We start from the raw sequence: 18,890 nt of genomic DNA on the forward strand, positions 1-18,890 counted from the left end.
AACCGTTCTTCTTGTTGGTCCAGTCGGAAAAGAAAAGGAGGGAAGAAGAGAGAGAGGGATGTTAGAGAGGGGGGGATAGGACGGGATAAAAGAAGGCGGGTTCCCAAGGGAGACCTGCCCCGAGCTACAGGCAGCCCCCCACCCAGCCCATGGTTGGTCCAGGAGAGAGTAAGGCAGGGAGCCGGCCACCCCTGTCCCGGAGGAGGACGGCCAAATACACAAATGTTGTCGTTGTTCAAAGTGACGCAGCTTTTGCTGGTGGTTCGGTGGAGGTTTTATGCAGGACGCTCTTCCTGACACAACCCTGTTATCCGGGCTGGGGACCGGCACAGGGAGACCCAGACTTTGGTCATCTTGTGACTACATAGGTGGGCAGTGGCGTGAAGGGTCTTCACGAGGACCCACACTAGATGAAGCTCATTGCGATCCCGGGAATTTGTCATTTTTAAGCAAACATTGAGCCAGGTTCTTCAGAAACCAATCTGTTGAAAGCCAAGACATTGTAATTATTTAAAAAAATGTTATGTGGTAATACATTCTTAGTGTTGACCTAGACACAACTTCATGGAACTGGGTGTCTAAACTATCTTCCTCCAAAAAATAAAGATCACCCAAATGAAAAGTAGAGGGGAATGTGTGCTCTACGTCCAACTGGTGAGCTTTCTGGGTGGAATATATGATGTTTTAATATAAAAGGTGATATAAATAAACAATGGAATGGTTTCGTTTCGGCCATGAGGTAAATAAAAACATTCGCCGACAGAAAAGGGCTACAGAACGATAACGGGGGAAAAAGTAATACTGTCAGAAGTGGGATTCGAACCCACGCCTCCAGAGGAGACTGCGACCTGAACGCAGCGCCTTAGACCGCTCGGCCATCCTGACATGCTATGCTAGCCGCCAAAGCTGATATTTGAAGAAAAGCAAATGGAGTTTGTATCTCGGTGGGTTGAGTTGAGGGGTGAAGTGGAAATTGGAGTCGTTTTTTCAGTGAAATACATCACACCTGTATCTGCCTAATAGTCCAGCAGACTGACTGACATGAAGACGCAGACGAAACGCGCTAACTGTGCCAAACAACCTGGGAAAGAATGATGCCGTCTTTAGATGTAAAATTCACAGTAATTTGAGTAAACATGCATTTAGCTGTTTATCTGTTCTACATAAAGACATCAAAAGTATGCCATTGAATGAAATTTACATTTAATAGTTTACTGGCATTTAGAGTCACAAGGGCTTTAAGAAAGCAGGCTAAACGGCTGGCCCTCACAAATATTCACCTCACCAAATCTGGCCCTCGTTGCTCTTTTGTGATCGTGGCCCTGTGACAGACTGGCAACCTGTCCAGGATGTCCCCTACCTTCACCCACGAGGGGCTGGGATAGGCTCCCGAAAGGCACAAAATGGGACAAATGATTGTAAGAGTAATCTATTACAGTAACTTCTTTACACACATTCCCAGGAACCTATCTTTTGGTTTCTTCATGGACGTCTGCCAGACCCCAATATTTCCAAGCATTCCTGATAAACTGACTGGTGAGGTGGAACAAAGACTGTGCCGCAGCAGCCGCCGCAGACGCAGCAGCCGCAGCAGCCGCAGCAGCCGCCGCAGACGCAGCAGCCGCAGCAGCCGCAGCAGCCGCCGCAGACGCAGCAGCCGCAGCAGCCGCAGCAGGCGCAGCAGCCACCTGCTGCTGCATCCTTGAAGGTCTAAGCCAGGAACGTGTAGAATGAACATTCAATCCGTCCCTACAGAAGTGTTAGAAAACACATTTTCTACAAAACATTCATCTTTTTTCAGAAGTAGCATACCAATGTTTGCTTCCAGCAGAGATGATGAACTTTCAAGTCCATCGCATTTCAGCAACATTTTGGAAAAGCTGGAAAATCTCTCTCGTGAAAATGTGAATGGAATGCGAGAGCCTCCACGGAGAAGGGAAACGTGTTCTGTGCTGCCCTCTGCCGGGTGATGTGAAAAACTATGACACCCCCTTTCAGGTAAAACCAAAAACAGTCGATGGGTCAAACATACAACGTGGCGGTTTCTTCTGATCCACCATGGAAGGATACGTGTTTCCAAGTACAGTCTTTAAAAACTTAAAGAGCAAAAGTTTATCTGTCAGAAGTGGGATTCGAACCCACGCCTCCAGGGGAGACTGCGACCTGAACGCAGCGCCTTAGACCGCTCGGCCATCCTGACATGAGCGCAAGTGCCACCCAACTTGTTATTTGAACCTTCCCAGACAGGGGAAAGATTAAGTTATGCCTGGCTTACGGCTGCATGCAGCACTTATTAAATATTTTGATCCAACATTTTTGGTCTTCTCCCCTCCTTGACACACAAAGCGCATGTGCGGAAGTGCAGTTTTCTGACAAACATCTAGAGGCAAAACGTAGGTATTTTTCATCCAATGTGAATTTTTTTTAACTTAAATATATTTTAAACCAATAAATATGACAACTTTCCAAAGGCAAAACGTTGGTTTTCTATTCGTTTTTATATCAACTCAGTGGAACATTATTTAAATAAGATTTTAAATATATTTCTTTCTGTTTTGTGTGGAGTCATATTTCCACAGAAAAACATCCTAAAACCTCATTTATTTATTTATTTATTTTTGATATTATTTTAATGTTATCATCGCGGCAGCAGCGAGCACCCTCTTGCTCACGAGCGCCCCCTTCAGTCCTGTCTGTTTAACCGCGAGAGTTTCTGGGTTGAAAAAAAAGGTTAATCGATTGGTAGTTTTGTGGAAAATCCATAAATTCATACTCAAATATAGATTTAATTTAATGTAATTTATTAAAAAAACGTTTTTGGATTTCATGTTTTTGTGACTCAACTATAGAATAAATAAAAGTTTAAAAATATTTATTGTAGTAGTTTTAAAGTTTTTATGACAGATTGTAAAGACCAGGTTATGTTTTTACGTCAAGACAGGTTTAAAAATGCAAACATATTTGCACATAAAAGGGATGGGAATGCGTGCGCGTGCGCAGGCACAGAGGCAGCCAGTGAGAGGCCGGTGCAGCATTCAGCGGCTCCCCTCCGCAGGCGGCAGACGGCGGCCCATCCCTCCGCTTCTTTCCTACTTTCTTCCCGCTCCGTCGCTCAGCCAAGGCGAAGAAATGTCTGCCAGACAGGGCTTCTACCGGCAGGAGCTAAACAAGACGGTGTGGGAGGTTCCGGAGCGGTACCAGAACCTGACGCCGGTGGGCTCCGGAGCCTACGGATCCGTGTGGTGAGTGTATGTGTGTGAGCGCGCGCGTGTGTGTGCGCGCGCTGGGCGAGGCTGCTCTGGTGTGTGGATGCTGTTTGCTGCCTGTGGCACTGACATTTTCATACGTTTTCATAAAAAAACAACAGCAAATGTGCCCGTTTGAAAGAGGAAGTCCGGTCAGTGCAGGAATCTTCCTTCCCACCCCCCTGCCTCCGCCTGCGCGCACAGTTTAGAAATGTCCCCCGCATCCGCAGATGCACCCCCCCCCCTTCATAAACCAGTCTGCAGATGCTCCCCCTCTTTGGGTTGATAGCCTTCTCTCTGTCTGCAAACTCAGTGCAATCACGCAGCTGGTGCAAATAGGGAGTTCATAACGTGAGGATACTGTTGCCATGGCGATGCATCCTGGTGACAACCTGCCCTTACTGGCAGCATCATCCAAAGAGGCCGTTGATGGTAAAGCTGCCTCTTTGGTGGAATGGGAGACCCCTGATGGATGTGTGGTCACATGTGCAGCCGGACAGGTTTCACTCCAGATAATCTGGATCTTGTCTGTGAAGCTTTAAGCCGCGCAGCAATTTGAGCTGTTACTCATCAAAAGCAGCCGCCAGTTTACATAAAAGAGGCTTTTTGTAGCTTTTTTTCCCCCTTTGAACAGATGTTTGTGTAAAAAAAATGTATTTTTCTGAGGAAAGTCTCATAGGTTGAAGTGACTAATTATTCACATTTAACAAAGAAACTTTCTGTAATAAAGTGACACTGTTTATTTCAGAAGATTTAAGATGAATAATCCACGAAGCTACAAGTAGATTTGCACTAAGAGATACCTTTTTTTTGTGGAAAAACAAACTTTTTTAGTTTTTAATCAGGATTTTGTTCATATTTAAAAATTTTCCAGGGTAAATTTTAGTTTGTCTTATTCCTAAATCTAACCTCCACAGAATTTAACTACAATAATTTATAAATTGGCGTTTCACAGTTGTATGATAGGACTGTCATAAATAATTTAATTTTTTAACTTGGTTTAATATTTTTTCTTCCATTTTTTGTGTTTTTGTATTCAAACGGTCAATTAAAGATAAAAATAGACTTACTTTAACACTGCACTTTTGAGGGGGGTCTAAACCGCCAGGATACAGCAGCCTGTTTGAGGGCGTGGTCTCATGCCAAATACGTGCACATTTGAAAAAAACAAGAGGAGGAAAACTCTTAAGTCTACCCAGTAATAAACTGATATTGTTCACTGTGTCACTTCAGAAGTAAGAAAAGTTTTAGCCAAAAAGAATTTTGTTCTTCTCACAATCCTGCATGCAAGAACAAATGTCTTCCAGACTATAAACAAGCTGCAGTTTTGTTTTAAACTCTATTAAATCTTGTAAATGCTACTTATAGTAACTTGTTTTGCTTGGTTTAATTATTTTGTTCTTTCTTAAAATTGTGAGTTAAAGCTTGGGAAAAAAAGGGACTTAAAGTAAACTAGACTTATTTTAACACTGCACTTTCGAGGGTGGTCTTAACCGCCTAGAAACAGCTGCACATGGGTCTGCACTCAAACCTGCAGTTTAGAAGAAAAAAACAAGAGGAGGAAAAACTCTTTAGTCTTACGCCTAATTCATTGATATTGTTAAATGTGTCACTTAAGAAGTAAGAAAAGGAATTTTGTTCTTCTCACAATTCTGCAAGAACAAATGTCTTACAGACGTATGGAGCAGCTGCATGGTTTTCTTTTGAAATTCTCGACTTATTCTTGGAAACACAAAGAGAAACCCAGCTGTTCTTCGGTGAGACATTTTTTACTGGAAGCTGAACAACACATTGTTTTTGGAGCTGCAATAGAAGCAGAACGCAAACTTTAGTAGGAAGTCTAAATATATCCTATCCATCCAAGAGGAGAAAGAAAGAAAGAAAAACTCATCAGCTATTAGGGGACATTCAAAGTGTGGGGGGAGCTCCAACAGCTGCATGCTTCTTTCATTTGGTACCAATGACCCCCCCCCCCAGCATTGTGGTTGACTTTCTCATGGCTGAACTTGATCAGTTAAGGGGGGGTGAAGGGTGTCTATACATGCATTGTCAGGATTGGGGGGTTGTGCTGTTCCTGTTGTAGGACAGCTCTGATGCTTTTCCCCACAAAGAGCTTCTTCTCCTAGCAAACGTCACAAACTCACAGGCTTGTGTTGGAGAGTCTGATTCTCCACCGAGGGCAGAAGAACCAGACGAGAAGACGGACGGGTGAGAGGCTTTAGAGCCGCAGAGGGGAAACTCTAAAACAGGAAGCCTCATGAATACAAGATCCATTGAATAATTTAGCAACCCGCCTCCTCAGAAAGTTTTCAGACCGCTCATGTCAGTATCTGTGAATAATTCAGCCTGGAGGTCTATTCAACTTTCTCCTTCCATTGCATTTTGGACGCTTAGGTCCAGACGGATTTACGGTTTACCCAAAACCACTGAAAGCCAAAGTTATAAAGAAGACGAAGCAGTTTTATCCTTGTCCTCCTCCACTCGTTTGGACTGTTGGTTGGACATTTGAGGAATTGGATGAAGGACTTAACAGACAGAACTGGTAGCAGTTTGGTTTCAGGAGAACACAGACACACTACAGGGCGGACTTTAGTCCAGGTCAGAGTTTAAATACAACAAAATGAGTGCAACCCATCCGGAGTGTACCCCACCTCCACCCAACAGTGGCTCGGATAGGCTCCAGCAACCCTGTGACCCTGAAAGGCATAACGTAGGTTTAGAAAATGGATGGGTGGAGTCTTCAAGAGAAAAAAAAAGTTTATTGACCAGTTGTGGCAGTAATGCTGATAGCAGGTGAAAAAGCTTTAAGCAATCAGAAACAGAGCAATAATTTAACAGGTAAGTATATTAATGATCAAAAAAATGAAACCAACAGGTTGTCAACCAAAAAACTCTGAGTTGGGACATTGTACAACATTGATTTACTTTGGTTTACGCGATACAACGAGACAAGCAGTAAAAGGTCCAGCGTTGAGCTCACCAGTAGCCCAGCCACACAGTAGTTTCACTTGGAGTTAACAGATAAGCTGCCGTCCTCCAGCTCAGTTGGATCAAATGGCAAAAATCTTTTTAAACTGTCCCCAGTTTAAGTGCCGATTACCTCAATTGAGTTCAGCTGGTAACCCGCCCCGCCTGCATTTACGGCGTGATCACGTGTGAGACGCTGCGCACTCCAGGAGACAGCGAGACGACCACGCCTCCGCTGATCAGCGTGACGCAGGTAATGTAATAGTCAGGGAGCAGCTCAACAAGAAAAATATTCTGTCATAATTAATCCTAAAATTCAAAATCCTGATGGAAAATCTCCAAACATCAGTTACCTAAAGCACACTATCAAGTCCACCTTAAAAACGAAGAGTTTCAACTCTTCAGGAAGATTTGGTTTGGCCTCAATCAAAAGTTTGGGTTACAGTCTGACCAAGATCCAGTTTATTCACCAGAAACGGGAAGTTTACACATTTAAGTGTTTTCCAATGTCATCTTCCTTTGTAAACGAACTTCCTGTATAAATAGGAAGTTTCCACAGGAAAAAGCTCAAATGGGTCTGTGATAAATCCGTTTAGATGTCTGGAACCAACCAAGATAGGAAGCGGATTTACTGACAGTTGTGACAAACACTTGACTACAGTTGTTGCTGCCAAGAGTGAGTTAACAATGTTTAAGGTGACAACGGCTTTTCCACGGAGGATCCAGAAGGTTTGGACTCTCCGGTCTGAAGTTAGCACGTTATTTAAATGCCTGTTTTCTGATAGAAGACGTTACATAATATACAAAGATGGATGGATGATGGATGGATGATTGCTAACTATCTAGCCAGGTAACTAGATAGTTAGACAGATGGACGGATAGATATTGCATTACAACAAAACCGCATCAGGAAAAATATATATAAATATACATCTATAAAATCCATAAACATCGATAGATTACTAAAAAAGTGTTTGAGGTAAGTCTGTTTTTTATCTTGTTTGTTCTAAACTTCTGAGAGATTTTCATTCTACATAGGAGTTATGAATAAAGGCTAACAGACAGCAGAGGCTCACTCAAGAATAACCCGATGCAGAAAACAGGAGAAATCCACCTCCATTTCTAAAAATATTTACAACTGAGATCTCTTCTGTAGATAAGCGTCATTTCTGATTTCAGCTTCTCCTCTTTGTTTCCTCGGGTTTGAAATGTGATCCGGAGACGGAGGAGTTATTAGGACAGAAAACAGTGAGATAAATGGGGAGAAAGAAATCGATGCCTCTTCTCCGCTGAGTTGGAGGGTGTGTGTGTGTGTGGGGGGGGGGGGGGGGGGGGGGGGCTGGCCAGAGCCTGGAAGGGACATCCGGACCGCCAGCAGGTGATTTCAGCCTGAAGGACCACACAAACAGGAAACACACATCATTTGGTAGAAACCACATCCATCAGAAGGGAACTTGATTTAATCAGCTGTTCTGCTCCTTATCAGTCTCATCTTTCCCTTCGGCTCTTCTCTTTTATTTATTAAATATCATTAAACTCAGAATTGTAGCAACGGCGGCGAGGCTGAAAAGACCTCACAAAGGAAGCGGCCGAGACATTTCCATCTCAAAGGAGGTTCTCCTTTCTCCTCTTTCCGTCCGTCTCAGTCAGCTCGTCTCCATCCTGTCTGTCTTGGTTTTCCTCTCCAGCTCGGCGTACGACGTGGTCCTGAGGCAAAAGGTCGCCGTGAAGAAGCTCTCCAGGCCTTTCCAGTCCCTCATCCACGGCCGCCGCTCGTACCGCGAGCTCAGGCTGCTCAAGCACATGAAACACGAGAACGTCAGTGCTGCCTTTTAGAGCGCCGAGAGACGCAGATGCTCGGGCGCCGTTATTGATCGCTGTCTGCCTCTGCAGGTTATCGGGCTGCTGGACGTCTTCACTCCTGCTGCAACCTTAGAGGACTTCAACGAGCTGTACGTCTGTTTTTCTTTACCAATAAACGGACTTATTAAGGGGCTGCATATGGAAGCAACCTTAGGGCGATGAAGGCCTGCAGAGATGGGCGATGGTTGCCATGGCAGCATGACCAGATCCTCTGAAACGCGCCCAAATCCTCCCCCAGCCCTCACTGGAGCCTCCTGTCTTAACTCTGCAGCTACCTGGTGACGAACCTGATGGGTGCGGACCTCAACAACATCGTCAAGTTTCAAAGGCTTTCTGACGAGCACGTGCAGTTCTTGATTTACCAGCTGCTCCGCGGGCTTAAGGTAAGGTACAAAAAGTTGTATTTCCTGTCTTTAAAAATATGTTTGGTGCATTTTCTCTGACCCATAGTGTTATTGTGGCCAAAAATGATAAAGTAGATTATTTCTAAACCAGAATCTGTTTTCAACAGGATTAGATTAAATATTTAATCTAATTTTAACATTTCTATACTTCTATACTTTTTGGTTTTTAAAATCCAATTGCCAATTTTAAAATGATAAATTTTATTAGAATGTACTATAAAACTGTTTTCACATTGTATGATTTGCAGAAATGGAACTTTTCTTCATAAAAGGATATTTCTTTAATATTAGCGACTAAGAGAAAAGCAGATTTTTGCTTTAAAAGTCTCAAAAATGGCTTTAATAGAAAACTGTGTTGTTGATTTGATGAATTAGCGTTTGTAAATAAAGATTGATTTTATTGTTTTTTTAAATCTAAAATAATGCTGATTTCTAGGACAATAACAATTATTTATGCAGAATACACGATATTATAAAGATTAAAACTTAGAATGAGATGTTTTAGGACCAATAGCTAACTAAGTTAGGTCACTTTTTTGGTTTAAGTCTTGATACTACCATCTAGAAGACGGTGTTGAATTTCATTGAAGCCTCTCAGAAACCCCTCTGCTGGAATTCATGAATGGGTCCAGCTGCTTGGTTACCATGGAGAAGACAAAAGCAGCCTTCTTTTAGCAGGAGCTAATGTGCTAAGATGCTCCCTTGACCTCTGCCTCCTCTCTGTCCTCCCCTTTCCCCTGCCCCCGCCCTCTGGCCCCGCCCACTCGCCTGTTGGACAGTACATCCACTCGGCAGGACTGATCCACAGAGTGAGTGCATCTTTTTCCTCACTTGTTGCAGTTTTGACCAACGACTGAAAAAAATGGATGCATTCTGTCGACCCAGTTCACATTTTGTCCTTTATTGCAGTCATCAGCATCTTCCGTCTCTGTTAGCAGTTTGAACTTGACCCACTTTAAACTCCTTTCTAAAGTCCTGTAGGGTTTTCACCATTGACTGTATCCAAGAACTGGACTGAGTGACCCCTCGCGTTTCAAACAGGAAGTACGCGCTGGTTCCCAAGAAGCCAAAATCCCATGAGCATTTTTAAAGGACTTGCATAGAGAAATAAACAGCTAGTACTCAGTCATTCTTTTTATCAGAGTAATCATTCCTACTCTGATACAACCCCCCCCCCCCCCCCCAAGATATTTTTTCCTGTTGTTCAAGTTATTCAAGTTATAAACTGATCAATCAGATGCCTCAGTAAAAGCAGACAATCTCATGTCAAATGTTCAAAACGTTTGATTGACAGATTCTCCCAAGCCCGCTTTCAGGTGGTAGGGGGTGTGGCCTTCCAACATGCTCACTGCTGATTGGCAAGAGTGGTTGCCATTGAAATGTTGACTCGGATGCACTTGGAGCAATCACTGCTAACTGACAATTTCAACAAAGAAATCATGACCAAATTGACTTTATTCTGTTGGAAGTAAGTCGTTTTCTATGGGTGACATCACAGTCACTCTGTCCAGTTCTCATTTACAGTCAGTGGTTTTCACCAACGTCCAACAAGACATTTATTTAGACAACTAAATAAGAAACCAGATATCCTCACTGCTCCACACAGACGCTCCACGACCCAAAGAAACCACTCATTCAGCAAACGGGGAGATGATTGGCTGCTGATTTTACCTGCATTCCACCATAGCTGCTTATTATTTGGTTTCTTTGAAAAAGCAGTTTGTAGATCCCCGGATGGAACTACCCAAATGGACTCTCCCTGCATTAGATGTATCTCTTTTAAAAGTAACTGGAAACTGGCACCATTGTGGAGTCATCTAACCAATAAAAAATGCAAGCTAACATAACGTTATGGACGAGCAGGGTTTTACTCCTGGAGCTAGCTTAGATAGAAAAACAAGAGAAAGGAAAAGGGTAAAAAATTGAACTACTGAACGGACGCATTACTACATCAAAAAGTACAGATTTCCAAAGAAGGTTTATTTATTTACCTGTTGCTATAAACCTATGGTTTTACAGTGCTCATCCATACATCATGGGGCAGCCGTGGTGCAGCGGTAGGGCGGTCGACCCATGATCATAATATTGGAGGTTCGATTCCCGCCTTGCCCATTAGTCAAAATCCTTGGGCAAGACACTGAACCCCACATTACCTCTGGTGGGAGGTTGGTGCCAGTGTTTGGCAGCGGAGCCGCCACCAGTGTGTGAATGTGTGTGTGACTGTGTGTGTGAGTGTAAAGCGCTTTGGGCCTTGTAGGTAGTAAAGCCCTATATTAGTATACGCCATTTACCATACCCGAAGTCCAGTGGCTATAATGTAGTTCAACTTTTGCGGTTTTTATTAGTGCCATTTTGCATTCCTTAATTTTCACAGTGCATTGTGTTCTGTGCTCTGATTGGCTGTAGACCATTGTCCATCAACGTCCACTGTGCCGTATCTCCTCTACAGAATGCATTCAGCTCTCCAAATCTACATAGATCTTAGATCGCGATCAGATCTTTGTTTTCATTCTATTAAACTGGACAGTTTTTCTATGAAATTTTGTTCAAAAGTTCATGTCTGTCTGAGAAAAGTGAAGAAAATATGTAGTGAGGAGTTTTACAGACTAATAATAATATAATAATGTCTCATAAATAAAATCAGCTGATGGCATAAACGGTCCAGGAGTTACAGGAGATCACAGAGTGAGTTATTTAGGTATCGCCACCAACAACTCCACTGTTAAAGGGTTAAAGCCGTGTTGTTTATCCCAATTTTCATTCACCACATGTTAAAAGAGAATAGGAACTGAACTTGTGTTGTTTTTCATTCCTTTTGTCTTATCTTAACTTTCCTCTCAGGACCTCAAACCCAGTAATGTTGCAGTAAATGAAGACTGTGAGCTGAGGGTAAGACCGGCCTTCAGTTTGAAGCAACAAATTCCTCCCACTGAAGGTTTTTTGTATTTATTTATAAAAATCTTTCAAAAACAGATCCTTGACTTTGGGTTAGCCAGACAGACGGACGACGAGATGACCGGGTACGTGGCGACTCGCTGGTATCGAGCGCCTGAGATCATGCTGAACTGGATGCACTACAACCAGAACGGTGATTTTGCCGTGAATTCAGACGACACCTCAGAGGCAAAGTCCATCAACGGCTGCAAAATGAAACCCTCTGTGTTTCTGTTTCAGTTGATATTTGGTCTGTGGGTTGCATTATGGGAGAGCTGCTGAAAGGGAAGGTCCTCTTTCCCGGAACGGACTGTATCCTTTATGGTGCTGGCTCGCGTTCACAATGGTTTTTAGCTTTTTTACTGCAGAATGTGGAATCTTCCAGTCAGTGAAGCGTCCCTGAATCAAGACCTCGCATTGCTATCATTCCTGTGCCGAAGCTGCAAGACAGAAACAATTGGTGCAATGTAGAGATGCAACCTAGAAAGACAGATTTGACTTGACTTTTGATGGATTTTATGGTTTTATGATGAGTTTGAATCTCTTAACCTTTGCTCTCTAAGACATTGATCAGCTGAAGAGAATCATGGAGGTGGTTGGTACTCCTACACCAGACCTTCTGAAGAAGATCTGCTCTGAACATGTGAGAAGTGACGGTTTTTGTAGATGAAAACAGATTGATCCTTTTGTGTTGTGAGAGGGACTGAAAGCTGATACTCTGTGAAATTTGGTATTTGCAGGCGCAGAAATACATCCAGTCCCTGCCCTTCATGCCCCAGCAAGACCTGGCAAAGATCTTCAGAGGGGCAAACCCCCTGGGTGGGTGATGTCCCACAAATGTCATTTTCAACCATTTTAGTTGGGTTCCAATGGTTGGTCTTTAGTTTATTCTGTGCATCAGGACTGTTTAGTTTCAATGTTAAGTTAATATACAGACAAACAGTAGAATTTAAGCCTTGGGAGCGCTGAGCTTCAAAAACATCAAAAATGTTAGCATACAACACGAATTATCCAGACATGAATATCTGAATTTTGGGGAAAATGTGCATCTTATAAGCCAGTTAGAAGCTCACCTTCAATGGTGGCTTGTTGACGATGTTATCAATGGATAATCTCATGAACCCAGACATGGAGAGGCGATTACCAAGAATTTTGTCGAGTTTTTTAGGTTAGCGACAGCTTTTCCTCACACAAATTAACGTCAGGGGTGTCAGGTGTTTGAACACTCTTTCAATAAGCATCTAGCAACAAATTTGACCCGGGTTAAGAGTTGTGGCAGACATAATTTTGTGTTTGGGTGTAAGTCTTCAACTTATCCTCAAGACTAGCACTGCAGCTAGCTGTTTTTGCGCAATTGTTGGTGAAATTATGGAAGTCAGTTCACACAACACCCACGGGAGCAGACTATTCAAGACTTTGTGTACAATCTAAAAACGCACTCCAGCATTGCAGAACTAAAAGAGTTGTGACTTTTGAGACACCCCCTTGGGGTCAAGCAAAAGGTTTTTAAACATATTTTAGCACAATGAGCTTTGCTGCTAACATTTTTGTCGTTAGCGTCAACCAGCTAGAACATCCTCATGTCTTACCCCAGATTGACTCTGGTCCGTCCGCGGCGCATCTCCATTGCGTTGCGTTGGGACGACCGTCAGTTAGTTTACATTTGTCATCCAAAATGGACGAAAATGGACGCCAGTGTTTTCTGCGGTATTAACATGTGTTATCGTGTGGGCACGTCACCTTTAATCTAAAATAAAATGTTATAAAGTTTTATTTGAAAAGTACAACAGAAGTTTGTTAAAAATTACCTGTTTCCTGTTTTTCCAGCGTTTTGCTGCTACATTGATACGTCAACAGACTGAAAATAAAAATTTTGCGTAAAGCTTGCGGTGCAGAGGGACGGATGTGAGACGCAGACATGGCGGAGGCGATGTAAACATTCAGATTGATTTATGAATGTTCTGTTTTTCTGTGTTTGAGACGCACCGCAGAGGACCGGTGGAAATCAGCCTCAACTGTTACAGACAAAACCTGTTCGGCTTCCTAAAGCAGCTCTGTGACGTTATCTAGAACAACTAAACATTACACTATTGTAGAAGAAGCCATTACACTCAACACAGGGAGAAACATCTAGTTAGCATGGTGGGAAAAGCTGAAAAAAAAGCAGAAAGAAGACTCTTAGGAACCAGGATCGATTATCATTTATGTAGAGGTTTGACTTAAAGCCTCTAGTTATTACAAGCTCTTTCCAACCTCTGTGTTTGTCTCTGCGTTAGCCGTTGATCTACTAAAGCGCATGCTGGTTCTGGATTGCGATGGGAGGATCTCGGCTAGTGAAGCCCTGTCCCACCCCTACTTCTCCCAGTACCACGATCCAGACGATGAACCAGAGGCTCCACCTTACGACCAAACGCCGGAGAGCAAGGACCGAACTTTGGAAGAATGGAAAGGTGAACTCGAAAAGGATTTTGTTCTTGTTGGTTTTAAAAGGAAGTGAAAGACATGAGTTAGGCTGTGGAAGCATCACATTGGGTAATGATGACTAAGCCTGGATTGTGTCACAGTATGGGTTCAGTTGGGGTTTTTGACACCCTACCAATTATGACTTTTTCATGTGCTGAACAATGTCTTTTTTCTCTCATATTAATTTATAGAGTTGGTGTTTGAAGAAGTAAACAGCTTTAAAACATCTGGCAGCAAGACGGACAGCCTTCAGGTGGAGCAGTGAACTTCAGCTTTGCCTTATTCTCCACCTGAAGAAGGACCTCACGTACTTAGAGAACGAAAGAAAGACTTTGGAGATGCCTGTCTTGAACTGAGTTGACTTGATTGAAGCATCACGGAGCAAAGGTCCATGTGGGATCAGATAAATAGAGGATGGATTTCAGAATCAAGGACCTCTGCCCCGCAGACACTAGCATCCTGTTGTGTTTCCCCTCAGAGACGGAAAAAGAGGAACCAGCCAACATCAGGGACATGTGAGGATTCATATAAGGGGAGAAATATAAGGCAGCTGTGTAAAACAAGTGAAAGAAGGGAAGTATGATAAAAATGCACTCCTAGCTTTTCAAAGCAACAGGGAAATTTTGTATTTCCTTTTCACCATCATAAACGCTAACTCATATTTAAAGGCTCACAGCAACGCCATCTCACATCACAGAGAATCAGCTTAGCTTGCCTACTGCTGATGCATGACTAGTGCATTTAACTGTTTCAGCATACTACTGGTACATGTATCACAATAATAAAACATTCACTAAGTGTTATAAAACACTATTATGAAGGAAAGAGACGGACGCTAAAGGAAAATGGACCAAACTCATGTACAGACTATGATTTCGTACATGTACACAAACTACCTAATGCATTCGCTGCTGCCTACAAAATAAAATCCCAAACTCTGCTATTTATGCTCAAGCTAATCAATCACCGGTATTCCAGACAGAGTGTCTGGATTTAAGGCTTTTGTTAATATTATTCTTCTGCTTGAGGTTTAGTTACTGGAGAAGCTTGATGATCAGGAACTTGTTGGCTTTGTCAGAAACCATTTTTGCTTTAACATCAAATTTGTTTACAAAAATGAGGGTTCAAGAAATCCAGAGGTGTTCTATGAGGGTATCTAATGCTGGAATCAAATAGTCTTACATAACTTTAATAAAGCAGGAACTGACCAAAAACCACAGGCTGGTGACTCATACTAGGTGACATTGTGTGGCCATTTGGAAAAACAACAACAACCTGCTTGTTCTTTCTCAAGTTACTACAAATGTTATGTAGCATTGTTATCCCAAAGAAAACCGGATGAAGATCAAGAGAAAGGTCAAGTGTTTGCCACAGACAGGGACAAAATTGTTGATACTGTTCTGTTAAGGCCGTCTCACACAGCCTATATGTACATTTAGTGCATATTGCACGGATAAAAATTGGTCAAACATGAATATATGTGTAAAAAGTGAAAATATTTGTGGTCTGTACGTGAAATTTTCATTCATGTACCACGTTAAAAACCACGGAAGACGTACGAATAAACCGAGCAAAGAAAACGTAGAACTACGTAAAAGCCAAATCTGACCCAAAATTTGTGTGTCAATTATGTCATTTTATCGGGATATGTGCTACGTATACACGATATTAAAGTTATAAATCAGTGGTACATGCATGCATTTCGCAAAAATCTCGCACCATTGTCCAAGACTTCTGTAATAAATGTGCAAAAAATATGCACAAACTGTGTAATTTAACCGACCAAACATGTTGATCATATCCAAACCGAATTTACGTAAAGACCCGTCAGCCGAAACCCTCGATGGACATCTGTGCATATTGACATATGCTAGAAACACTAATGAATTACGAATATCACGCATGTATCACAAAAGACCAGCATTTTAAATTTGGAAAATGCACAAAATGTACATAGTGGCAACTGCTTTTGAATCGTTGTGAAAGAGAACCATTAAAGAAAAACAACCAATTAAAATGGGGTGATAGTCCCACAGCTCCATATTTGGCATTCTGTGCGCATTAATAAGTATTCTGGCCAACCTCTCTTGAGTAAACTGCTCCAATTATCTCAGGTTTTGAAGGAGGATTTTAGCTAGCAAGTGGTTAGCCAACATGCTAACTCTACACACTAACCTATAATCCAAGCAGCATTCATGATAAACTATAATTTAGCACAACACATATTTAAGCACATTTAGAGGTTTAATTATTTAGACATTCTGTAAGAAGTGAACTTAAACATTTTGGATTTGTGTAACAGGTTGATATCAAAATTAGCATTTTTTCTGTTATGCTAATTAAGTTTGAGCTCTGAAGTTTGAACTCATAAAGTTAAGTTTAACTTTACTATGAATTTACTTTAACTGAATAATAAATTCACTCCCTAGTAGCCGAATAGTTCTTGAAGATTGTGAGGTTTGTTTTTTTTCGGCGTTGTTTTCTCCTAGAATGCTACATGTAGCCTTGTGTGTGAGTTGTCTGTTTACAAAAGCAAAAAAATGATTATTTAATATTCAAGTGCATCCGAAGTGTCCTGGTAAGAGTTTATTAGAGCTCTGAATGTTAAAGTATCGCGTGCTTGTCGATGTTGTACATGTGGTGGAAATGACTAGCAATGAACTGCACACTGAATGTTACAGTGGTTACACGACTATATGTTGGCATGTGAATCTGTTTCTGAAATGAATGTCGGTTCTCAGTTTGCAAATGATGTTGTTTTTCTGCAGATAGATTTGCAGGTTTCAACTTAAAGTATTTAGTTAGACGTTCATACATGTTTAATATAAAAGCCGTAAATGGAATGTTTGATTCCCGTTTGATTTTCAATTAATGTTCAATTACTCATTAAAGGGCCAATATCATGCTATTCTAAAGCATTTCTTAGTAAATTATATCCATATATGTTATACTATATTACCTTTGGGACACTGAAGACATTTTACTACCCCAATCCCATCTGCTAAAATCCCACATCAATAAACAGAGGTGTGAGCAAAACTTTCACTACAGAAAAATAAAATCATGAAGTAAAAGGAGGATTATCAATGTTAAAAAATGGTAGCAGAGCAAGAATGATTATTCTGACAAATATATTAACTAAGTAACATCTGTTTATTTTGCAATAATTTTGGCTTCTTGGAGCCAGTGCGTACTTCCTGCGTGGAACGCCAGGGGGGAGGGGTCACTCAGTCCTGTTGTCTTGTACAATGGTCGATGTTAAAACAGCTTCTCTTTTAGTTTTTTTTTGTTTTTTGTTTTTACTGCTCGACATTTCCAGGTAATTTGATCCACTCTCAAAAGTGCAGTAAGAAAGTCAAGAAAGTTAAGGGTGTATTCAGACTGAACACAATTGGTTTACTTTAAGTGAACCGGAGTTTGTTCCCCCTGATAATCTAAAACAAATTGAATGCACCCAAGCGGACCCTGTTCCAGGACCAGGGACCGCTCTCGGACCCTATCCAGGACCAGGGACCGCTCTCTGACCCTGTTCCAGGACCAGGGACCGCTCTCGGACCCTATCCAGGACCAGGGACCGCTCTCTGACCCTGTTCCAGGACCAGGGACCGCTCTCGGACCCTATCCAGGACCAGGGACCGCTCTCTGACCCTGTTCCAGGACCAGGGACCGCTCTCGGACCCTATCCAGGACCAGGGACCGCTCTCTGACCCTGTTCCAGGACCAGGGACCGCTCTCGGACCCTATCCAGGACCAGGAACTGCTCTCTGACCCATCTTTCAAGGTGGTCTCAGTTTGTGTCCAATCAGGCTGAGCTCCAGTTCGCTCTGAGTTTTTCTCAGTCTGAATATGCTTTGTGCTTGGAGCGGAACAACAGGACCAAGTGGCCACCGTTACCGGACATTATGGGATGTAAACAGAGTAAGAAGAAAGTAGCAACCATGACAATGAGAGACAGCCACTCAATGAACTTTGGTCAGATGAAAGCAGGCTCACTAAAGCAACGTGATACGCATTGCTTCTGATACCCATAATCGATAGGTCATAAACACTTAACACACGTTCCGTCTTAGTCGTCTTCTCGTTCGCCTTCCAGCATAGCTCCGCCGTACCAAAGCAGCAAATAAAAAGGGTTGTACCTGACGTTAAGGCAGATGATCAAAACTGATCTGTGAAATATAAAGTTTGAATAAGTGAACTACTTAGACCAGGATTGCAAGGCGCAGGACTTCCATTGTTCTCTTGTTGCTGTGGCTCGCCCTCGCAATTCCTGAATGACTGTAGAGATCTTTAGTCTTGTGGTTCCGTTTACAGGCTTTAGTTCGAAACTGAAAGGTCTGGTTAAAAGGCAGTCTGAATACAAACCAAACACACGGTTCAGGACTCAGCCCGGACCAAAAGACTTTTCCAGTCTAAAAACACCTTAAAGAAAGTTGTGATAATTTACCACTGGAAAATTCTCTCCCGGTTTAGTAAAAGCAACAAATCATCCTTCAGAGATGTTTTCCGACTAAAGCATATTAACCTGGTCAATATTTTTACAAAAGTTGCCTAATTTATCAAATTTTTCGTGTCAAATAGGGGTTTTCTTCTATTGTAAATGAACATGTTTGTTTTTAATATTTTAATGTGTGGTCAGGCCCCGCCCCTTTTAGATCTACTATACATCTAAACTTGGTAGTAGTGATAATAAACATCCAGCAACTTGTTGCTATATTATTTTAACCCCCCCTCCCCCCCCCAATTCTATAATCACCCTCCTACACCCCCCCCTTAAATCCCAAAAATTCAGACATACCTTTGGTTTGTCAGAAAATTCATAACCCCTATTGTTAAAGTAAAATATGTCCAACACAAGAGGCCTTCAGCTCTCATCTGTTTGCCTAGCTGTTGGACAAGTCAAAAATAAAGATGACACACTAACCTACTCTGTCAGTTTTGAAAAATCAAAATTAAGTGCCAAACATAAAAATGTATATTTAAACAAGTTGTAGTATAGTTCAACATGGTCAATGTG

General features: G+C 42.1%; 1 protein-coding gene and 2 non-coding genes across 3 annotated transcripts; 1 reads left to right on the forward strand and 2 right to left on the reverse strand.

Moving 5' to 3' along the window:
- Window positions 1–802: 802 nt before the first annotated feature.
- On the reverse strand, window positions 803–885 carry trnal-cag. Its single transcript has one exon. It is a non-coding gene; the product is annotated as a tRNA-Leu (tRNA).
- A 1,232-nt stretch (window positions 886–2,117) lies between these two features.
- Window positions 2,118–2,200, reverse strand: trnal-cag. Its single transcript has one exon. It is a non-coding gene; the product is annotated as a tRNA-Leu (tRNA).
- Window positions 2,201–3,006: 806 nt separating this feature from the next.
- On the forward strand, window positions 3,007–16,784 carry LOC101175696 (mitogen-activated protein kinase 11). Its single transcript, XM_004082845.4, has 12 exons — window positions 3,007–3,242; window positions 7,901–8,030; window positions 8,106–8,164; window positions 8,347–8,458; window positions 9,259–9,288; window positions 11,321–11,368; window positions 11,453–11,567; window positions 11,654–11,725; window positions 11,977–12,056; window positions 12,154–12,232; window positions 13,690–13,863; window positions 14,068–16,784. Exons 1-12 carry the CDS (start codon window positions 3,130–3,132, stop codon window positions 14,139–14,141), a joined length of 1,086 nt encoding a protein of 361 aa, XP_004082893.1. The 5' UTR covers window positions 3,007–3,129; the 3' UTR covers window positions 14,142–16,784.
- Window positions 16,785–18,890: the final 2,106 nt, after the last annotated feature.

This window comes from Oryzias latipes, chromosome 23 (genome assembly GCF_002234675.1).
Source record: "Oryzias latipes chromosome 23, ASM223467v1".
Classification (NCBI taxonomy): domain Eukaryota; kingdom Metazoa; phylum Chordata; class Actinopteri; order Beloniformes; family Adrianichthyidae; genus Oryzias; species Oryzias latipes.